Here is a 24,738-nt window from a genome sequence, read left to right as displayed (position 1 = left end):
CCCATGGTCATGTCTGAGGACTTAATTCACCCATTTTACCCACAACAATTGTTAAGTCTACCCTCTCTCGCTGTGCGTTAACAGGAAATGGAAAAATTAATACAACCAAAACAGTACCTGTATGTGTCAAGCATGTTCCTAGTTCTGCACTGTGACCTACAGGTCCTTGGTCAAATACTTCTAATCTGACCCAGAGATTTTTGTTCACTTTTTAACCTAAACAAAGCTCCATTACATATTACATGTTTTCTAAGCCTACGTAATAATAAAACAAACAAAAAAAATAAGATGTACAAAGCCCTGTTGCTAGGAAAACATTGACAAAGGAAAGAACTAATCTCATGACGTGTGCAAATGGACTCAGGATAAAAAGCTGACCACAACTAGCTCAACAGAACCCCGCTGACCTTCATCTCTGTTCTAAACTCAACTAAACAGTTTCCTCAGGATTACAGACATCTAGTATCCAGAATGTGAATAGTGAAAGTGATATTTAAAAATAGGTCAAATGTAAATTTAGGCATTAACATAAGTTAACAACTGAATGTGTAAGACACCATCCAGTCTTTAAGCAGCACAGATTTGCTCTGGATAAAAGACACTTTAATTAGTTCCAAATGTTAAAATCCCACTGTTATTCTGAAATATTTAAAAATCAGAAGTTATTGCAACTTATCTGGAAGTAGGTATTGCCTGAAGACCTATACTGGATAGAGACAAAGAGTTAGGATTACAACCCTTAAAGGCAATTATAATCACCTTGTGTATACTACCAACAACTCAAATGCAAGCAGGAATCTCGCTATACTATTGAAGCAATATTTAATCCGTTTCGAGAAGCCAGAACGGAACTTTTGTTCTTAATATACAGGTTGAGAGTAAGTGGGACAGTGTGGTCTCATATTCCTTCCATGTTGTCACTCTCAAATTATGAATGGAGGTGTTGGTAGAATCACAGAGGTGCTTGCTCACAGAGTACTAGAGAGATAAGGAAAGGTCTTCAAAAGGCAGGTCAGACATCTGAACACCCTTTGAAAATCTCGACCAAACTATAAGACAAAGTATATCAGTGCTGCTTCTCTCCGATCTGTTAAATTTATTGAGGGTTTACTGAAAAGAATGAAAAAGTGCTTATACTTAAACTTCTGCTAGCTTCAGTAAAGAATGCTGAGGATGCGTTCATTCCAGCTTGCTAAACATTCAAAATGTACTGTAGAAGTTCCCTTCTCGTTCAAATTGCAGTTACCCTAAGTAGAACTAGAAAGGTGACAGTGGTTAAGTTTAATAGCCATACCAAGTTGGAATAGCTTCATCGAAAAATGAACTTCTTTGGCCAAAAATAATCTGTACTTATCTGACTAAAAACTTGCATGATTTTTAGGGAGATACTGACACAACAAAACTGTGCGTAATACTTAAAAAGACCAAGCTGGAGGAATGAGACCAAGAAATGCAAAAGTATTACCCCAAGATAAGAGCTACAAGGACAGGGAGCCAGAAACCTGATGCTGTTTTCCTAGCACCTCTAGCTACACTGGACTGAAGAGATCACCTCCACGGCCAATAAAATTATCTGCCATTTTTCTGGTAAGCAACACTAGGTAGGAAACGTCATGGATAAGGTCCCAGTACCAGCAACATTGGCATTATATGAAAAAATTAAAAGGCACTCACATGGCTGATTGAGCTGAAAAATATTACACATTCAAAATGAGCTTTACATTTTACTTTAGAAGAAGAACTATCACACAACTTTCCTCTAGAGAAGTGGTTCCACTTGAGAACAACAGTAGCCCTGAGCAAACCCCAAGTTTTCTCTACTGTAGTACATCATGCTGAATCAATTCATCCTAAAGCTGCTTCAACCAGTTAGCTTTGAGGAAAAGAAATTGTCAGGGTGAAAGTAAAAACAGAGAAGATCAGGAAAAAGCAAGTTATTTCAGTGATTTGCAAAAAGAAGCAAGCCTTTTCAACCTACTTAGAAGCAAATTTAGATGAAAAGACTTTAAGGCTTATCTTGCAACTATTTGTGATGCCTAGCATTTCTACTGGTCGTAGAGTCAATCTTTGGAGACTCTATTAACAACTTCTAAGTTGAGAGAAAACAAGATGAAACCCAAAGATGTGGCTTAAATACAGGACCCCAGGCTTTACAGTAGGGCTTGAAAACATCTCTGGTTCCTCTTGTAATGAAGTAACAATTGTGCTGATTAAACTAGCAAAAGAAAGTCAATTTTTTTTAGAAGCTCAAGGGAAGTAAAATAGAGGTAGGGCATACTTTTTGATTCTCACAGTAGTTTCTATACAGTACAGCTATTCAAGAATTACTCCATTAATTTATTCTGTAATTCTGTACAATTTACTTTAAAAATGTATCTTAGGTCATATCAACTTCAAATGGTTTAAATTAACCATGGTCATTAGGTAATCATCTTCTACATGCGCTTCCGGTTAAATATACATGTAACTTCTAACTACTGCTTCAAAAGCAGTGCTCTCAGTATCACAAAATGAGAAGTGAAGTATCAATAAATATGGTCTAAAGGAACTGTTTCTAATCAAGCTGAGGTTTGTGTCTTAAAGTACCTCACTTTGCAAGAAAAATATGCAGTTGGTTTGCAAAATTTTCAGGAGGCTGTCAAAACATTCACAAAATTAAGTCTTTACAAAGTTTTATAACCAAATAAAGGTTACTTTCTATAGTCAATTGTAACTCAAAAGAACATTACACAGCATTTATAAAGACATTCTATAAAAACCATATTCACTTATTTTCTGAAGTGCTCTGATTTAACATTAGATCAGTTCAACTGTGAGTGTAATTTTTGTTTGGTTTCTTATGTCTAAAATGAAACATCAAAGCAAGCAGAAAAGAAATGTAATATGAGTACCAGGAAAAGCAACAATAAATGGAACTGCATTTGCAATTGGCATTAGACTTAAAGAACTGGCTACTCTAAATTACTGTACTCTTAAAGGACCACAGGAATTTGTTTTTAAAAACCTATGACATTAGTATGGCGCTTCAAATTTTAAGAAAAGAGAAGACTGAAAATAGCACATAGAGGCTTCTAACACACTAGGTGGATGTGTCTGTGAATACAACACAGCCATGCTGTGGAATACTTGAGCGATCAGTTTTAAAAATACCTTAAAACCCAAGATATGAATGCGTTTAGTCTGGTTGCTCCTCATGCACTTATATGAAATATTTAACATTAAAATGATATCATAAAGTTTGGTAGCTCTTTAGTCCACAAAGAGTCATATAGCTAATGACCGTATAATATTCATACAAGTTTAAGATCCCATGCCCTGGCTTCAGGACTAAACTTATTACAATAATCACAGCTGTAAATTCTAAAAGTAGACAGAAAAACCCAAAGATCAGTTCCAGAGTACGGATTTTATCCCAAGGCCACAATTTGATGAATGGTTCCATATTGCAAGTGTACTAAATATTGGTCCATTTGGTGCTGCAATACAAACTCTGATGCTGTCTTCAGCTTTCAAAAACAAACTTCCAAATCCAAAAGCAAGCTAACAACCTTTCATTTTCAACATCTAATTAGATTCTAATCAACTCTTATAAAATTAAGGAGTAATCACATTTTCAAATTAGTAGGAAGGGGCAGAAATCTTCCAAACCTCCACAGAAATGAGCCAAAGCATCAGAATTATAAGGTCCCATATTTAGTCTATTTTATAAGGATTTCTTCAATTTTGTGGTACCTTTACAAATAATGATGCATGACATCAGAATTTATGAGACAAAAAAAAAAAACAACAACCAGAAGGCATTTTGAAAGTCATGTCCTCAAAACAACCATCCCAACCCCAAAAGCCTGCTGTCATTAATCATTAAATTCTTTTCCAAATCCAACCAAAGACAGAGGAGATCATCCCAAAATACCAGCTGCATCTTCAAATAAATGAAGAGGACAAGTGACTATCCTCACAAAAGCTTCAAAACATCAACTGCTTAATCTGCTGCTTTGGCTGATTTTTTGTGTTTCTATTCTTCCCACTGCAAATTAAAGGATTAATATTATTTCCACTACACAAAAATAATTACTATTCTTACTGTGGGAAGAATTTGTCTACAGTTTCCTCATCTTGTAGATAGTACCTTACTGTTTTTAAAGTTGTCGTCTGTAAGCACAGATGGAAAATTGTGCTCATAATATAGTATAACTATAGAAAATAATTTTTCATTCATCAATTATGTACAAAACTGATGGGCCTAAAGCCTCAGGAGTAAACTTGCAGTATTTTCATGCTCAGCACTTAAAGGTTTGGCATTCCTTCTTCTGGAAGCTTGTTTTCAGAGGATGTATTGCATATTAAAAGTTCAACACTGGCTACATGTACCAAAGAACATAAACGATATCCCCAAACAGTTCACTTTTCAATGCCCAACAGAGTGAAAACCCCTTCCTTATAATGGCAATATTCAGTAGCTAATCACTTCTTAAAAACAATTACAGAAAATCTGCTATTTTCTTCTCCCCTCCCCAGATTTAGTTCCCAATGCCATACACAAGTGTCATTCAGGTGGAAAAGAGTGCAGTGTAGTGACATCTGGTATCTCAACTGAAATTTGGCAGCCCAAGAAGAGCACCAACAGCTCCAAAGTATCCCTGTTCAAAACAAACAAAAAATATTTCAGGTTCAAGTAGGGTATTAAACTCTGCACCAATCACATTTCAATGACAACAAAGCATCTGGTAGATCAATGCTACAGAAAGAACACCGCACACTTTTAATCTATAATCTTTCATAATAATTTTTTAAAGCTTGTGAAACAAACATTTTGTCCTTATCTAGCTTAACTTTAGGAGGTTTCACCCCAAGCCTCCCCATACACTGCACCACTTTGAAGCCACATATCAGTGACTCCTAAAGCCTGGAAATGAGGTTTAGTTTGTTTTTCCTAGAGGAGCTGCATATTTTGGTTGCCAAAGGATCTTCAATATCCATAGCAACACTATTCCTAAGGTACAAGTCAAAAATTTCTTAAATTATCTGCACCGTACATTTTTAAAGAATTGTGTCTAAGTCTTCACTGGCAAATGCTTGAGCCACGCTGCCAAGGTCACAGAAGGCAGGGACTGGGAGAACGCAGAGCTGCCCACTGTAGGAGAAGATCAGGTTCGAGAATATCTAAGGAACCTGAAGGTGCACAAGTCCATGGGACCTGATGAGATGCATCCGCAGGTCTTGAGGGAACTGGCAGATGAAGTGGCCAGGCCACTCGCCATTATATTTGAGAAGTCCTGGCAGTCTGGCAAAGTTCCCACCGACTGGAAGAAGGGGAACATAACCCCCATTTTCAAGAAGGGAAAAAGGAAGACCCAGGGAACAACAGGCTGGTCAGTCTCACCTCCATGCCTGGCAAGATTATGGAGCCCGACCCTCCTGGAGACTATGCTCAGGCACATGGAAGATAAGGTGATTGGTGACAGTCGACATGGCTTCACTAAGTGCAAATCGTGCCTGACAAACTTGGTGGCCTTCTATGATGGGGTTACAGCATCAGTGGATAAGGGAAGGGCAACTGACGTCATCTACCTGGACTTGTGCCAGGCATTTGACACTGTCCCGCACAACACCCTTGTCTCTAAATTGGAGAGACATGGATTCAATGGATGGACCACTCGATGGATAAGGAATTGGCTGGATGGTCGCACTCAAAGAGTTGTGGGCAACAGCTCAATGTCCAAGTGGAGAACGGTGACAAGCGGCGTCCCTCAGGGGTCGGTACTGGGACTGGCACATGTCGGTGACATGGACAGTGGGATCGAGCGCACCCTCAGCAAGTTTGCTGATGACACCAAGCTGTGTGGTGCGGTTGACACGCTGGAGGGAAGGGATGCCATCCAGAGGGACCTTGACAGGCTGGAGAGGTGGGCCCGTGCAAACTGCATGAAGTTCAACAAGGCCAAGTGCAAGGTCCTGCACGTGGGCTGGCACAATCCCAGGCATGACTATAGGCTGGGCAAGGAATGGATTGAAAGCAGCCCCAAGGAGGAGGACTTGGGCGTATTGATTGATGAGAAGCTCGACATGAGCCGGCAGTGTGCACCTGCAGCTCAGAAAGCCAACCATGTCCTGGGCTGCATCAAGAGAGGTGTGACCAGCAGGTCGAGGGAGGTGATCCTGCCCCTCTACTCCACTCCTGTGAGACCCCACCTGGAGCACTGCGTCCAGCTCTGGGGGCCCCAGTACAGGAGAGACATGGAGCTGCTGGAGAGAGTCCAGAGGAGGCCACGAAGCTGATCAGAGGGCTGGAGCACCTCTGCTATGAGGACAGGCTGAGAGAGTTGGGCTTGTTCAGCCTGGAGAAAAGGCGGCTCTGGGGAGATCTCATTGTGGCTTACCAGTACCTGAAGGGGCCTACAGGAAAGCTGGTGAGGGACTGTTTATCAGGGAGTGTAGTGACAGGACAAGGGGTAATGGGTTTAAGCTGGAGGAGGGTCGATTTAGATGAGATGTTAGAAAGAAATTCTTCACTGTTGGAGTGGTGAGGCCCTGGCACAGGTTGCCCAGAGAGGCTGTGGAGGCCCCATCCCTGGAAGTGTTTAAGGCCAGGTTGGATGAGGCTTTGGGCAACGTGGTCTAGTGGAGGGTGTCCCTGACCATGGCAGGGGGGTTGGAACTAGATGATCTTTAAGGTCCCTTCCAACCCAAACCATTCTATGATTCTATGACGAACCTCCTTTTATTTTCAACATTTACTGAGTATTTGGTGTCTCAGGATATTACACACGAGAGCTACTCAATAAATGCATTTCTGATTTATGGTAAAAAAATACATACAGATAAATGAACTGCAGCTTACCTCATGTTCTAGGAACAAAGCCTTCAGCTGGCCTTTTGACCAGTAATCCAGTGCATATGCAAGAAGCTTCATTGACAAAGTATTCACACGTAAAAAATTACCAACAAACACAACTCTGTTTATTTTCTAAAAAGAAGAGAAAAACAGCAAAGGATTAAGTCTTTTCACTGTTCCACACAGCTTTGAAAAGTCAACCTATGAAAGAACAGACTGAGCAAGAAAAAAAAACCAACCCACAATTAAAACATGGTTCCAAAATTTAAAACGCAGCATACCTGGGCAAAAGGAAGAACCACGCAACTCTCAAGAATTAAAGGACTTAATTTACAGAGAAGTAGCATTTGTATTTCAAATTAAGTGAGCATTTTCAGTAACTAAGCCAAAGAAACAGCCCAGTTAAAAGTGAAATTAAATGAAAAATACTTCTATTTGGTAGAGAAGACTCAATGCCTTCATAGCCCTGTACAATGCTGCTTGATCCATATGCAACAAGGCAGCACTGTAAAGAAGCCGAAGACAGTAAGACATAACAGATGCTCCTTTCATCTTCAGAACTCAATACACCTCAGTATAAGATTAGACTAAGACTTAAATACTAGAAGTGAGCTGTGAATATTAATCAAGTCAAATGTAAAAAAAAAAAGTGTTTAATTTTCCCCATTCACTGAAATAAATCCAACATTAAGTGGAAGCAACATTAAACACTGGTCTAATGATATAAGAGCAAGAACCAAAGAAAATTTAATTGTGTTAGTGCTTAACACAGTGCTTCAATAAGCGTTTAATTATGTTAGATGAACATACATATCCAAGTTGCTACAAAAACTAGTATGACAATTCAACCTGTATTCAAATGACTAACATGCAACTGGTTTTCCCCATCTTGATTAGTTCACAGTGAAGACAAAATAAACACACTCTTAAGGCACCCAAACATAATTCTGTTCTATAGCAGGAAGCCAAAATAATCAATTCCATTTTCTCTTCCTACATTAGTTCAAGATACTAGTTTGTGGATCCCTATTAACCATTTCTTATGATTTGTAGTTCTGTGACATAGTTGGAATTAGACCAAAACCCCTTGGAATAAAGCTAATTTGTGCTGTTTATAATTTTTGATTTGTATGCACTTACCCCCCCACCCTTAAATATAAATTGCATATGTTTGACTCAGACTACTAGTATGTACTTTAAGCTTCACCCTCATTTTACCTCTTTTTTTACCAAGCTTTCCCATAAAGCAAGAAAGTCAAAATTAATTCAATACCCACAAAATTAACTTTCTTCTCCAAGACAGACATGAGAGAAAGACACAGAAGAAAACTGAGGGAGAACGTGCAATACTAAAACCAGAAAAATATATTAGTCTGGTTCCTAAGCAAAAGGAGGGTTGCTGCAACCAGCAACGTTGTTGTTATTTGAGACTATCACATCCATAGATTTTAAGCAGAGCTCTAAATACAGTTACCCTTAGACTTCTCTAAGAAAGCTGCTACTGAACCTCACTTTATCCAGTTTGTTGACAATGAACGAGGAAATCCCTAGTGCTCAGACACCTGTATCTTCTATGCCTAAATTCAGTATTCTTCCATAGATTCTTAACTGTCTGTGCTAATCATATTAAAACTGAATGCATACTGGTTCTGTTTAGCAGAGCTTTGAGAAACAGATGATGGCAGAAAATTGTCTCTGTATCAAGCAGTAAGACGACAAGTGTCAAAACAATTTGAAGTCTCAAGAGTTGGTAAAAATTAAAAATAATGCTTAACTAGAAAAGCAAGGCTTTCTATGAGCTTTAATCAGAGAATCATTACAGCTTGAAGAAACTGCTGGAGGCCATCAGGTCCTATGCACTGCTCAAAGTGGGTCTTTCAGCAACTTCAACATTTAAGTTCCTCAAGCCACATGTTTTGAAATCTCCAAGGACACAGAGTCCACAGTCTCTAAGTTCATGTATCAGGGCTTAACCACTCTTATTGTGAGCATCTTTTTTCCCTTACACCAATCAGTCTCTTTGCTACAAGTTGTATCCATTGCTTCTTGTTCTTCTGCTGTGCATGGCCATATATAGCAGTGTCTTCCCTGTAACCCCCTCTAGATAGTGACAACCATTTCAGGCTTCAACTACTTCTTCAGGCTTAACCCAGACCCCTCGTGTCTCCTCATATATCAGGTGCTCCATGGCAGAGCTCTGTCTTGGTAACCTGTTTGACTTGTTCTAGTTCGTCAGTGTTTCACTTTTGGTGGTGGTGGGTGGGGAGGAGGGGGAAAGAGGTCATGCCCAAAGTATCACCTCCTGGCTATGTCCTTGCTAATGCATCTCAGTGCAAGGTCAGCCTTCACCGCTGCACATGTACACTGCTGATTCATGTTCAGTTCAACTTGTTTGCCAGCACCCTCCTCTTTTCTGTAATGCTTCTCCCTAGCCAGTCTGTATCCCACCTTTTGCTTTTGCTGTGAGGATGTTATCTTGAAAGATCAAAGAACTCCTCTGGGCTCCTTATGCCATTAGGACAACCTCCCACAAGAGCTTGATTCCTAAATCCCCCCAAACCAGAATACTTTTCTACTCAAGTCCAACTAGAGTCTCCATTCTGCTACCTGCCTTCTTCACTTTCCTCAGAACCTTAAACTCTACCATTTCAAAGCTGTCACTGAAATCCATGACCAGTTCTTCACTCATGAATACCAGGTCCAGCAGCATGCTTGCCTACTCAGCCTGTCTAGCATTTGTGTCAGAAAATTGTCCCCAGAACACTGAGAAGTATGGATTGCTTGTGATCTGCCATGTTACCCTTCCAATGGAGGCTGGGATAGTCCCTCATGAGAACCAGGACTTACAGGTCCTCTGGTATCTCGTGCTGCATGTGTTTTGGGTACAGAGACTTAAGTTGGGCCCACAATCATCCTGTTTTCACAAGGGGACTTCAAGTCCTTTCCTCACAACATCCTCTGCTCCCCTGCCCCCTGACTTATCTGCAGGCTTTGGGCTCCATTCCCTAACAAATCTAGTTTGAAGCCCTCCTTATCAGGCTACCCTCCCCACTGGCAAAGATATCTTTGCCCACCGTCTCCAAAGACAGTCAAAATATTTTGAACCAATTCCTAGTTCTTTAATACTATGTGAGTTTCTTCATTTCATTTGAGAACACACTAAAAGGTTTAAAATGGTACATCATTTCAGCAGTCATTTAATGTGAAACCAAATAATAGACCTCTAGATAGATCATTTCCTTGTCAGAAGTTTTTACCTCATTTACTGCACACATCCGGGCAATAGACCCAATGTTATTGGTGATGGTGACCAATATGGCTCTTGCAAGATCTTCTTTACTAACAGACTCTCTCTTCTCTTTGTAGATCATATTCCCAAAACTAGAACAGGAAAAATTTCCATTAAGTACAATGTGATTCATGTGCATTCGAAGTAATTTCAGAATGTAGTTTTTAGGGTATAAGAGAACTTAGGTCTCATGTTTGTTCTTAAGGAGCTTCCTTTTTAAGTTTGTATTAAATACAGCAGTTTGACAACTGATAGCATGATGTGTGTATCTATTCCTTCACAGCAAACAGTCAATCTTGTTACAATAATGATCCCCAACAAAATATTTTTGTTTAGACTGGTGACTTCCATGAAGAAGCATCTACAGCAAAAAGTAGTCTTATTCTTAGGCAAGACTACTCTGCAAACCTGGTCACTGTAAATTAAGTCAATGCCTATGTCTGGTGAATCTTCCAACTCCTCCTGCTTGCTTCCTCACTCCCCAGTATCTATCTAATCCTCTACTGTCAAAGTAGAAGTAAACCAGAGATAAGTTGAATGATTTTATGATGGGACACAACCCTCAAACAGAAAATAAACACCTGACAGACTGCTATTCAGGTTGTATAAATGAAGACTTCTAGATTAGAAGGACATCTCCATTACTATACACAGTAGATATCTTAAGAAAAAAAACAAGACAAGTATTCACAGCTATGCATGACATTTTACTACTAAGAACTCTGTGCCACAGCTAAGTCAGTTCAGAGAGCCAAAATCCTGATTATTCTAAAACTCAAATAGTCACTAAAGATCCTAAGGGTCTTAAAAAGTAAATGAGAACAAAAAGTAACCATATAGAGAGCAAGTTAAGATGTATTGACTAAAAGTGTAAAGTTTGCACATAGTAAAACCTCTCAGCATATGCTCTTTGAAGAGGCTTGGACTCGAGCTGGCTGGAGAAGAATCAAGTTACTGTGAACTAAGGCCTCTTACTACTGAGTAAGAGGAAAGATTCAACAAGCTCTCTTATGTACATGTTAGTTTCACTCCTAAAGTTTACTCTCCTTACATTTCCTAAGGGTAGAGAAGCTGTAACATCACCAATAATCTTCTCCAGTGAAAGTAAAACTTGGAGCTATGACAAAAATCCTCTGTAATTGGCAGTGAAGTACATTCATTCTCATGGTGCAAACTGTTTACGTTCAACAGCTTTCAGAGGTGAGAAAAGTAGTTAAAACATTATGCCAGGTACCTGTACTGACACCCATGTATCAAAAAAAAAAAAGCAGTCATTAAAAAAAAGGAAGAGATACTACTGTAAGAGCAACAAAAATGCCTTCTACTCACATTCCCTCTGGACAACAGCCCTACTAAGACTCTAGAAGTCAAACAGTAATCTGCTTTGTTTTTCCTCTGCACTTTGTTCTTGCCACTCCTATCATCACCTCACATTCTCTCTGACTCACATAAAGCTGTGTACGACATACCACATGACATACCTAGCTAGCAGACACGTGCAGCTGCATGTGGCTTTAAGTCTTCAGGAAAGCTGAGTATATATATACTTTTAGGATGAAACGTAACTTGACTACAATATAAGTTTGCAAAAAGCAGTCTTCTTTGTATTAATAGTTTAAGTCTTGTTTTTGAAGCCCCCCAAACCAGCAAAAGAACCAACAAAAAGATCTCTTGCTTACCTGGATGCTACAGCCCATCCTGGCAAGCCAAATCTTTCATAGTCTCCTCCGTAAATATCACGAACCAACTTGTCAGCATGCGTACTATCTCCTTTGGATGCCATTTCCAGAGCTTCTTCAAAACTTTCACAGCCCGTCAACAAACTGCATAAACCAAGAAAGGTCCCTCCACCTAGACTAAGAAGAAAGAAAACTAGTTGCTTTCCAATAGTATTTCCTCACATGAAAGATTCTTATGTTTGACTAACAAAATAAACAAATAAAGCCCTCCAACTTAGATACCAAGCTGTCTGCTTTCTTGCTCAAGGTTCACTACACAAACAGCTGTCAATCAAGTTAACATTTATATAAGTCACTTACAAGAAGATAACTACACAGTAAGAGCTAACAAAGAGTTACAACTCTCAAAACGTAATATGGAACACTTAATCAGTCTAGAACCCCCTAACTACCCACACCATGCTACTGACTCTGATCCTTGATCATTTTCTGTAAAATGTGTAGCTGTATTTATTCTTATGGAACAAGAGAAATACAAGTTCACTGAACACATCATCAAAATTTAAGACAAAACCTATAAAACTCACCACGGAGCACTTCTAAGACTCATTGATTGACAAAGAAGTTACTGGCTAAATCTCCTCAATAACAGAACTATGGATACGGGCTTCAACAAATGCAGCTGTAAATTAAAGATTAAATACTTTTCCATACTACAGAGTGAGGGAAAGGCAACTTGGGTTTTTCAGTTACCTTGTTCCAGTTACTCTTTTATAGTTGTCTTTGGAATGGACTGATAAAATACTGACTCCTGAACCAATGTTAACAACCAGCAATGGATATGGATCATCCAGGTTAAAAGGCATCTTTTGGCATCTCTCAGGATCTGAGGCATTTTCAAAATAATAGCACTCTGCCTGGCCATTGAAGCTGACAGAGTCTATATACAATAAGCCTTTGACAAGGCAGTCAAGCTCATCCAGTTTGTGCAGCTGGAGGTTTCCAATCTGTGTTAAAAAAAGAAAAAAAAGACAGTGTCAACATGTTCTAACACCGCTTAAATATGCTACAAATTTATGAATATATTTGTACTGCCTAACTTTAAGAAGGTATCTCAGGTGACTAATTCAGGTACTTCAATCCCACTATAGAGCCAACAAAAAATTCAGAGGTAAATTCTGACTAAGTCAATTAGCAAATTAGTCTGACTATAAATCTAGATCTCAGACTTGAATCAAGAACAGACAGGCAGTATAAACATCTGCTTTGGTAAGCCCAAAGATAACTTCTGAGGTACTAAGACATTAATCCACTGAAATTCAGCAACATTTTTCATCAATCTAAATCAAAAAAGGTCACCAAATACACTCAAGGCCCCATCAAGCGTCATTGTGGTGAAACTCACACATCTGCACATCTTTTCAAGGTTTGTGGGTTTCCTTCCCCATCTAAGTAGTCAAGCAGTCATTTCTAAGATGTCAGCAGATAAAAACCTTAGATAAAAACCTCAGTGTCATGGTACACTATATCCTTGCAACTTTATTAACATTCCAAGGATCAAAACAAAACCACAGCATGGAAATTCTATGGGACTTTAGGCTTCTTACAATTCTTCCTCAATTTTGCACATGACATTTAAGCTGCCATTCTCTCATAAAGCACAAAGACAATTGTAGGGATGCTGTGGATTCCAGAAGACTGTAATTTCACACCATACTTAATCTAATTTAACTCTGGGCTTTCACAAAAAGTGTGATCACGATCTCTCCCTTACTGTGGCAGGGAGTTCCAACAGTCAGAGTGTCCAATTAGGCAGCTAATCCAAGAAAAAGCACTCAAAGTCTATCTCCAGATCAGGTGAGACCACATTTAGAAAGCAGCCTGCAGTCAGATTACAAAGTTGCACAATCAGACCAGATTGCACACTGCTGACTGACATCAGTACCAGATCACAGCACTGCCAGCCCCCTCCTCTTCCCCCAGGTCCCTTCAGCTTTTCTTGCCATGGCACAGCTGTGAAGCTTCAGTGTTGAGCAGATCAGGGAACTGTTCCAACAGAAAATAGTTCTGTGGGGTTTTAAATAATGAATTAGTTCTGCTGTACAAATTGTGATCCTACCCCACAAACAGTTGTACCAGCTCAACGCAAGACTGCTTGTCTTTCCATTCCAGTGCCAGAGTTTTGAAACCAAACATTTTGTGCTATTCAAAATCTCCTTGTCTCTAGAAGCACAAGAGGTCTGTAGGCACTTAAGAACTAGGACATGTGCACACTGGATACTGTGATAAGATCCTCAGTTAGTAACAACTATCTTTGGATAGAAACCGTGTCTAAATAAGTGCTCAATTTTGATCATCAGAGTCAGAACACCTCAGGAAAATCCCAGACCGCTCTGCAGTTGAAAAAAAGACTGAGATACCTGTTTTGTCATAGATCTCTAAACAATGCACTGAACTAAATTAATGAGGATAACCCCACCTGCAAACATCAAAAACCTATCATCAAAGAATGCTTAGGAAAGAAAATCCAAATTGAGACAAGCACCTCAGCACTTTAAGCACATTTCCCATCAGGGAAAACAGATTAGAAAATGGTTAACTCCCATAAAGGCATCCTGCAACTGACTACATTAACAGCAGTTTCTAATTAGCTGCTAGCATTAGATCTTCATGTTTATTATGATGATGTCACAAAGCATATTTCTAGATTATCATACTTAAGACTGAAAAAGAAATTACTAATTAATAATCTTTGAGCATTCCACAGTTTTTCAAAGTACTGCTTATTTTAACCCATCATCAGCAATGCTTTTAGCATCAGCTTCAGTATGAGGAAAGACAGGCTACCTACTGTGCGAAAGTCTTCTTCAAACTTGTAAGCGCCACCACCAGTGGCACAGAGCACCGTATGTAGTGTTGAAAAGTTTTTATTTCTTCCCATTTGGATAAAAGTAGGCAAATCATGAGTTGGGAATCGAATAAAGTGCAAGTTTCCTCTTCGAGTAAAAATCGTTAAGTCTTTCAGCTCAAGGTGGACATCTCGAATGCCAGTGGATCCATAGGCTACATTGGAAGTCAGGTATTTGCGGATGCTCTTCAAGCTTTCAACTTCCTCCTGCTCCTCCTCTGCAGTGATATCAATAGGTTCAAAATATGCCAGTTTCACCAAAGTTCCCCCAATGTCCATGCCAAACCATGGAAAAGCTGTGAAGATACAAGAATTGATCGATTAGCTTTGTTAAAGAGCAAAAGCAAAACGTGTAACTTAAAACTCAACAAGACAAATATTAACAAAAATCCTCAGAGGAACAAAGAATTAGTACTCATTTCCATTCCATGACCTTAAATATCCCTCTGGCCACAGGAAAATGCAAAAATGAGCAACTGTATTTACACATTTAAATGCTGCCACATGTGCTCAGAAAGCCCAACTAAAAACTCCCCAAACCATATTGTATCTTTCATACCAACTCATAAAAAAAATCCAACTTTTTTTTTTTTTTTTAAGAACAAAGGATTAAAATAACCTTAACTCCTAAGATAATAGTTTTGACATAGTTTAGCAATCCACACTCGTGAAAAAGCAGGTTACATATTCTAGCTGACAACAACAGCAGGACAGGTATTCCTCCTTTAACAGTTACGTTTTGCTCACATAATATGTTTTGTTTGAGGGAAGCATTTATTTATTTGCATGTGTTTTAAAAATTGAAACAGTTAAGAAGCCCAATTTATTGGGCTGAAGAGAGCTGCTCATGTATCCCTTGGAGTTACAAAGGGCTAACAAAAATTACTATTAAGAAGTACATGCAAGATAGAAAATTAATATTGCTGAATCTTGGTTCCTTTTTTTTTTTTTTTTAGCAATTTCTGTACTATAAAACAACAACACTAAAACACAAGTATTTTGTCTTTGTCACTTTTGTGGGATGACTGCAATTCCAAACAGGGATTTTATGGTTTATGTCATCTAGGACCATGATTTGAATATGCCTGTATCAATAAATCTTCCTAACTGTGTGTGGTGAAACAGAAACTCAGCAACCCTACAGCAAAGATAACATCTTCATCTGAAAGTTTCCCCACTGTCATCTCCCAGAAACAGTGTTTAAAACTTAATTTGTAAGTTTAAGAAAGATCCTGAACAACCAGGTGGTCCTATTTTTATTTCCTAATTGACTCTGTCACATGCTGTGCTGTTTGGGTTTGTTTTGGCATTTTTGTTTGGTTTTGGTTTTTTGGGTTTTTTTTAAATATTCTGTAGAGTTCCAATTTATTTCTTCAGATGCAATTCATATATTATAGAAGCATGAAACTCAGGAACAAAACCGAGATGATGTTAACATGTTCATCATGAGTAAGATGTAATTATCTTGATTTATAGTACCAGTGGGGATCTGTCCTTGAGAAGGATGGTCTACCAAAATATTTTAATGTATTTAGTCAAGGCTATCTGCATGCCGCTTCATTTATAACATGAAAAAGTTAGAAAGTTAGAAGCAAAATTTAAAAAGAAAAAGAAACTTAAAAGTTCCCTCAACTTTCAGGCATGGATGTCCAGAGAGTGTTGTCCAATATTAACAAAAAAGATTGAGTCAGTAACCTTACTCATATTGAAAAACAAAATTTAAATGCAAGGATAAGTTCTGTGAGTAAAATCTAGCTCCAATTGGGAATAAAGAAGTTCTATAAACCTAATATCTGTTCTATAATGCTGAGATCTAAGCACAAGACTAAGCACAAGTCACATATGAATTGACTGTACAACTGCACACCCGACTTCTTTGTACTGTGACTCCAAACATAAGAAAATTTTTCATCTTACTGTGAGACCACGATTAGCTGATGACTTATTAAGAGATCTCACTAAGTTTCAGCCTCTTGTGGTAAACAACGTCACAAGACCAAAAACAAAGAAGGGAAGTTGATTCACCCAGCAGGTCTGAAAGTGTCTGTAGGAGTCAATCCAACCCATTCAGAATTTAACGAGGACACAGCAAGCCAAGCACTACCCAAAATACTTGGGATTCTTCCTGCTCAGTGGGCCTACTGAATAACTAGAATCTAGTCCTCCAACAAGAAAGAGGGGGAAACAGCTGAAAGTTCAAGTGATGAGCTAAAGAAAGATTTGGTGCAAGTCACGCCTGTTTGTCAGAAGATCCACTGCATCCCATGCTAAATGATCCAAAAGACTCTTGCAAATACAGCATTAGTCACATCTCAAAATCTTAAGGCTTAAAAACAAGAACAGCTGAACTGTAAGGAAGTGTATTCCATAACTCAAATGAGAACATATCCTGAAAAATGGGGTCATGCTGTACAATATCAGTTTTCTGGGTTGAATGATCTTAACAGCAATTTAAAGATTTTGAGACTGACGAAATAGGTCAGTTTTCACCTCTGTGACAAACCCCAAGAAGGTTCACATTTTTCTGTTGAAAATTTGTCAAGATTTGGCTGGTAAGTACATTGCTCAAGTTTCATCTGCAAGGTGGAGGAGTTCTGACAAGTAACTGGGCCCACGTACTGTTAACTTACCCCTTATACCAGCAACCCAGAAGAAGATACTACACAAGGATTCTTGTGTATGTAAGCCACTCTTGATTGATTTATATACAGGTGTAGCCAGGAAAATTAATGTCTTTTTTTTTCCAAACACAGAAGGAGACACATATACACACAGGTATATATGGCAAGCGCACACTCAGTTGAACCGTAGCTGCAGTTTTGGGACTGCAAGGATACGAGATTTATCTGTGCTTCAGCTACCTTTAAACATTAGAAATACATTGATTCTACAGAGTTAGAATGTAATTGTATGTGGACACAACAACATGGAAACCTTGTGAAACCTCCTCCTATTGCTGCAGCCTTCAAATCAGTTTGCTTTGGGTGGATCTTGGCTCAGGATCCATCCTATCTGCATGCAGGGGGAATGGAGAAAACAGGAACCCATGTGCAAACACCAGATCCTCTTCCAATTACTGAAAAAGTTATTTCATTTGCAGGGTTAAAATACGGCCACAGAGAGATTCGGGATGGAGGATTACTCAGAAAACATAGTACGGAGACCATGCTCAACTTTGCTACAAGACTTCATCCCCAGAGGGCAGTCAAACTAATTGTGGCAATGGCTGAAGATGACACACCTACTTTAAGTCATGCCATACAAGGGACCTGTGCATTACTTTACACCACATATATGAGCACTCTGCTTAAGGCAATGTTGCTACTCTGAGGCGTGTTCCAAGCACAAGAGTTTTCACTCTTACATAGTATCTGCAGCACATACACCAGCATCTGCAGCTGGTATAGTCTCTCAAATCCATAAAAAACTTAATTGAGGCAGTCTTATATTCAAAAGCTGTCTTGGAACACAACAAAAATAGTACGGCATGCACCTTGGGCTGAGGATATATAAATGATTCTATAAAAATTGTTTTTATACTCTCATCTGTGCGTCTGACTAAGAGATTTAGGAGCAGAATGATGGCAGCACAATCTTTTGGGGAAAAAAAAAAAAAAAATCCCCAGACGTCAGCTTGATCCTTAGAGCAGTCACAGCTAAAGAAATGTGCCTGGATGAGACCAATACCAACCATCATTCTGCAGCTTTAATTCATAAGGAGTCAATGCACCTGCATTAAAACTGGGCTTTTCCTGCAGCTCTATGGGGATTTGGTAATGAAAAGAGTTTTCTCAGTTCTTCATCTTTATAACTGCTCTTATTCCTAGGAAGACTCTACAAAAAGTGATGTACAGCTAAGAAGTATTCCTTGCTAAGAATTTAACTGCTATTCACAGATCAAATCCCAGTGCCTTGTCTTTTCAAAGTTCAGCTCCTCTCTGCAGAGGTCTGCTGCAATTTGAAAAAAAGAAAAGCAGGAATCAAGCGTTTACTCAACAAGCCCTATTGCCTTGGACAGACTACATAAAACTGCTTCAAAAACATGCATTCTGGTTTTAGGAAGTCAAGCCAGGCTCTATTTAAGAATACATAAAATACGTATTTTTACTATCTGAGAAGAGACAAATATGCAAAGTGGAACACAAATTGGAAAGTTAAAATCCATATGGTTTAACGGGATACTTCACACCAAATTGAACTGTTTCCAACAGGTCAGCAAGAGGAGTATCACAATATCCAACCTCTGTAATTCCAAAGCCAGATTTTCTTTCACTCCCCAGCTCTGCCAGGAGCCACTATGATCCCTATGTAGACACAGGAACCAGGAACCTTTGCTATAAAGCAACAGATTGTTCTGTACAAGCCGTGAAGATAGCTTTGAGAGGCAGCCTGCTCAGAGTTTAAAAAAGAATGATGTTTAAGAGGATTCTTTAGAATTGCTTCATGCAATGTAGAAAAGCACTTCTCACACCGGAAGAGTGCTCTCACAAGGTTCTGTGGTCAAGTAATGATGTAGCAGTTCTGACTAGTAAGAAAACCTGAGCTGAAAGTTGTTGGTTATTTTTTAAGTTATTCTTTAGAATTACACAGAGAGGCCTCGTTCTCTTGTATTTGCACTTCTCAAGTTCTTGGCGTACATAGTTTCTTGCAGCAATCTTAAGGTTACTTATATCTTATCACGTAAGGTCTTTATATGCCAAAAGGAAATAATTACAGTAAAAAGTCTCTCTCATGCCAATACAAGCACAAAGGTTGAAGTGTTCTCCTTTTCTATGGGTTCTGCTTCAGCAGAGCAGAGGTTCTCCACCCAGATCACATAGTAGTATTTTGACTTTGTACACCTGTTCTGGATCCAAAGCTGCAGGAAGTACACGCTCAAAGACTTAACTACTTCCCCCTTATTCAGTCAAGCACAAGATTCCTCAGTTTAATGCTCTATTTGTATTTAGCTTTTAAAGACTGAGAAAGAGATTACTGGCAAACTCTTTTCTATGAATGTAACGACACATTTGAAAAACAAACATCTCTAAACTACTTCCTTCTCACTGTAAGATAAAACAACAGTCTGGGTCAACCCTGCATTAAATTAACAAGAACTAACCTTCGAAGAAGAGTAGCTACCTCCTAATTCAAGCAGGGAACTTGGCACCATAAAAACAAAAAATACACAGCTGTCAGTGACAGCAGAGAACAGGCTACCAGATTTTGTCATCTTTGTAAGAAAGCTTATGTATTATTAAGATGTAAGACTGTTGCACTTCAAGTACAAACATGGCTTGTGTAACAACTGCCAAAGCATGCTACAATTCATGATTCTATATTTGCTTAAAATACAAGAAAGTGATCATGAAATCACATGAAAACTTAAGTTTACTTCTGCCAGCGCTGCAACAGTTCTTTATGAAAATATGCAGTATTATCAGTTCTGATGCACAAAACTTATCTTCTAATTCAGGTTAGTACTTTGTCTTTGATAACAAAACTAACCTTGATCCCATTCTTATCCAATTGCTGACAAGACAAACAAGTTAACTATATAAAAGGTACACTGAACTATTACACAGCTACTGTTTATAAACACAGAAACTTACATTACATCTATCTTGCAGTTTCTCCAAATGCATTCTCCTCTATGTACATGCATATATTCTTAACACTTCCAGCATTTCCCTAAAACATCTGCATAATAAAAATTACTAGTAAACTAACACCTAAATCAGATAGCAGTCTAAAATAGCTAACGTGTCTGATGGGACAAGTTAAGAGAAAACACATCCAAGGCTGCTGAACTGCTAAATCATGTAGGATTAACCTGACGGCTAGGCAGCAAAGCGCCTTGGCTGTACTCATGTTACACGGGTGCATGCCTACGAGCCTCTACAAAGCAAAACTGCACATCAAGTGTCCTTAGCCCTTGAGAAATCAGAGAGTTTCTCTGCTTAACTAGTTTTGTAACAGGTTTTTAATTCAAATATCCCAAGTCCAGCTCACAATAGATTTGGGCTGGACAGAAATAACACCCAAATTAAATGTATCTGACAAGCACTGTCACATCCTCCCACTGCTCTCAGGGGAAAACTTCCCCAGCAAACTGTAAACTCACCACACTTTCCCACTCGGCCACCTCCAATCACGCTACAGAAAGGCCACGTTTACCAGTGGGAGGACAGGTGGTAATCGGCAATTACTCTTAACTGCTCTTCATTAGCTTTATCACATCTGCAAGTGGATACCATGGAAAGCCATACAAGACAAAATATCACTGCTTTCATCTTCTCCCTCCTTGCTCATTCTGTTAATTTTGTTGACATTTCAGCAGCAATCTCTTTGGGGATAGGTGTTTTTATTACAGAGAGATACAGCATGCAGAGGCATAATCTAACACTTACAGATGCAAACACAGTATAAACTGTGCCTGGCTGTGTTAACCCATTATTAGAAATATATTTTGCAACTGCAGTGAAATGACAGCCTTTAACATCTGCTATGGGCTAATAATCAGCTTTCAAGGACTAATAAGAAAAAGCTAGGATACTGCAAGACTAAGTAGCAAGTTCTATGAACAGAAAAATCAATTTAAAAGAGATTCTCCAGCAACCTAAATGGATTTTTCATCAATTTTACTACACAAATCCTGCATGGGATCACCGTGTCCACAATGACTACATGTGTCTGTAGAACGACATTAGAGAAAATAAAATTTTCATCTTTATATTGATACAGCATTCTGCAAATCTCTATTATGTACTTTCATACATCAGTGTGTCTCAATTCGCCTCAAGGGAAATGCAGGCATTTGTTCTCAAACTAATTGTTATAAACAATTAAAAGAAACAAACTGTAAACAGTAGCATCCGCTGCATTATATTAGAAGTCTTTGCCTTTCCTTCAGCAGTTCATTACACTCCAGAGCCAAGGCGAAGGACTACCTCCCCTGAAGAGCACAGCATGCTGGCACTTTGCTCCTTCCTCCGCCAACATGAAGAGCTCTCTCTGAACGAGTGGTTCCTGTCTTCCCTTTAGGCAGATCTCACGCAGTAGCAGTTCTGCAAGACTCTTTGCTCTCACATTTATCATCTCCACCCCAAAATAACCTTTGGAAGTTTCTCTTACAAGAGTCAGCCATTCTTCCCCATAGGCATTTCCTCAGAAGAGCTACCACAGAGCTGCTGCTTGGAAGGGTCCTCTGGAGGTCATCTAGTCCAGCCTCTCAGTCACACTAGCAGGAAAATTGCCAACACTAGATGAGGTCATCCACAGCTTTGTCCAGCCAAGATCTGAAGACCTTTGAAGTTTTTCAAGAATCCTCCGAGTATGGAGATTCCACAATCTCTCCAGCTTCCACCACTATGCTAAGAACTTAGTACAAAGTTTTCCTAATTTGGATTTCTATTATCCTCCTTTAAAATGCCTATCACCTCCCATCACCCGCAAAAGACATTTAAATGGCCCTTTACGAGTCTCTTTCAAGACAGCCAATCTCGGAAGCCAGGTTCTGTAAATTCAGCTACATTTCTCACCGTTTTTACAACAAAGTAGCAACAGCGCTGGCCAGGCTGAAGATTTGAGAGGGAGGACAGCACAAGTGTATTCACAACAGAAATTCTGACCTTGCTAGGTGTCTCCATTTTACCCTCACCTCTGTTATGACAGACATGGCACTCAGTGCAATCATGCTTTCTTTCATGATGCTAAACATCACAGACAGAAGTACAGGTAGGCTAAAGCAATCTTCTCAATTCCATTGTGCAGGCTGTTAGAACAGACTAATGACCTCTCGTTAAGACAGGATTAACCATTTTTCCTCTGCATCAAATTTGGCTCCAACACAGATGATTAAATATTCACAGTTGTATTGAAAAATGTCTACAACTGTCTTAGCCAAATAATTTGTAACTAGACAGTCTAAAAGTGGTATTGTGAGCCCAAGTCAACTTTCAGGTCAATTTGCGCAGGTAAGACAAATTGACAGCAGTATTTGCGCACCCAAGCCCCTGAACATCAATGACTTTCCATCTTCAGTGTTTTTGAGGATCCGCTGTGCTTCAAACATCCAGCTGCTCTCCCACTTCAGTCAGTGTGACTAACCAGGAGCAGAGATCTGCAGAATGAGTCTAAAGTTCATTGCCTAAGAAACTTAGTACTATTATCTTTAAAAAAGCCACCAGCTTCAAAATATGTTAGAGTCAAGATGAAATAAACAACGTAGTTTAACACTGTATTCTTCCCCTCCGCTGCTTATGCAGTTCCAATTGTTTTTGATTCCCATCACCAAACCAACAAAGTTCAGGTTTAAGAACCTGAAGAGTGCAACTACAAACTCAGCTCGTTTAAGCAGTTAAAGCTTCTTGATAACATATGGCATTATTAGTTAAACATGACATTTAAATCCACCACTACAGAAAACAAGTCTTTGAGGCCCAGCAGACATTCCTGAAATTAGCAGTTTTCTGCAATACAAGCAGCCATGCTCTCACCATTTTAAATTACCAAAACACTGTAATGTCTCGCAGCCAATTACTGCTTTGGAGTCTTGATATTGTTCCTTATATATCACACCAGGGAAAAAAACTGCTGTCTGAACTGCGCTCTTCATAAACATGATTACAGTCAATTCAGCAATTTCCACACACTGGCACTAATAAGAGGTGATGGCTAATTGTGTGCTACAAGATGCATATTTAGGGTTTCCCTAGCACACCACAACAAACAAAGTATTTTCACAGCCAAACTCAATTTTCAAGTTTATAGCTACTTCTAGAGCTACACTAATAATACTTCCTGTGTTAAATACACGTTTAGTATTTTTCTTCTTGTTGGGCTGCTCAAACAATATAATTAAAGTATACATTTTTAATATATTGTCTTAGTTGTACGTTCTTCATTAGACAGGCATGTCTGAGAATAACAGAAGGCCTAGCTCTTTAGGACTAGCCATTTTTCCATGTAGTAACTCACCCTGAAAATAAGTCTTTAAGTATGATGACCAAAAATAAATAGCCTCAGTACAGTAATGCCTGCATCCCTTCCAGCTAAGGTACACCTGTGTTAAGTCTGACAGGTCTCCCTAGTGTGCTGACTTAAACAGTTACACTGGGGAAGCACTGCTTGTATGTAGACTAACTTTACCCAATCCAATTCTTTCTTCTCATAAAAAAGTATCGGTAGTCTTAGACATTTTGTTCGTATTGACCTGAGTCTGAACCATGTTTGTGTCCTCCACAACAAAGATGGTAATCCAAAAGAATAAATAGGAAGAAATATTACTACAGCTGTGCTTAAAGAGGAGCACTCAGCATAGTTTAATGAAAGACTTGTACCCAAATATTAACAAATATCCTCTCTAAAAAAGTCAAAAGTTGATTAGCCCTTAAAAACCAAAACTGTAGCAACTGCAGCCCGCCTGCGCAGGTGTTCAGTACACTCATTAAGTGCCATCGTCATTAAAAACAGCGCCCACCCCAAAAAAATCGATTACATTACTTTCCGTCCCAAGAGAAGCCCTCTCAGCGCAGACACAGGTCTATAAGATGACCTGAACCCAGAACCTCCAGAGGGACGCACGGGAGCGAGAAGAGGCTCGGAAGGCAGCTTCCAAATCCACAGCTCAGCACAACCCGCCGAACCAGCCCCCGGTGCCCCCGCGCCCCGCCGGCTATGCACGCCGCCTCCCCCCGGCCCGCGCTGCGGCAGCCCGCGGCCTTACACGGCTTCTTGGCATCCTTGATCTTCATGGTGCGGCGGCGGCGGCCCGGTTCGCCTGCCGGCTGGGGCGGGCGGGGCGCGGCGCCGCGCTCGGGGTGGATCTCCTGCCCCTCGCCTGATGGGGCGGGAAGCGGCGGCAGCTCCTCGGGGCCGGCCCTCGGTCTCCTGATCCGCGGCCGGTGGGCGGCGGGCGCCCGCCTCCTCGGGAGCGGCGCTGGCAGCGCTCACCGCTACGCCCGGGGCCCCGGCAGGTGCTCGTCCAGCGGCGGCATCGGCTTTCGGACTGGGGCGGGGAGACGAGGCGAGAGGCGGCGCGGCCCTC

At 39.8% G+C, this 24,738-nt stretch overlaps 1 protein-coding gene across 3 annotated transcripts; it reads right to left on the bottom strand.

Annotated features, from left to right (window-relative positions):
- On the bottom strand, nt 1-24,738 carry PANK3 (pantothenate kinase 3). Of its 3 annotated transcripts, none has more exons than XM_075766894.1 (7): nt 24,418-24,738; nt 14,655-15,007; nt 12,557-12,810; nt 11,804-11,980; nt 10,093-10,216; nt 6,842-6,967; nt 1-4,640 (listed from the first exon to the last, which is right to left on the bottom strand). In XM_075766894.1, the coding sequence occupies exons 1-7, from the start codon at nt 24,443-24,445 to the stop codon at nt 4,590-4,592; spliced, it is 1,113 nt and encodes a 370-aa protein (XP_075623009.1). In that variant the 5' UTR covers nt 24,446-24,738; the 3' UTR covers nt 1-4,589. The 3 variants fall into 3 exon arrangements, with proteins under 3 accessions (XP_075623009.1, XP_075623011.1, XP_075623010.1); XM_075766896.1 differs by having other exon boundaries at nt 14,651-15,007; nt 24,418-24,469; XM_075766895.1 differs by lacking the exon at nt 24,418-24,738 and adding an exon at nt 20,815-20,902.

This window comes from Balearica regulorum, chromosome 14, assembly GCF_011004875.1.
Source record: "Balearica regulorum gibbericeps isolate bBalReg1 chromosome 14, bBalReg1.pri, whole genome shotgun sequence".
Lineage (NCBI taxonomy): Eukaryota > Metazoa > Chordata > Aves > Gruiformes > Gruidae > Balearica > Balearica regulorum.
This window is presented reverse-complemented; position numbering and strand designations above follow the sequence as displayed.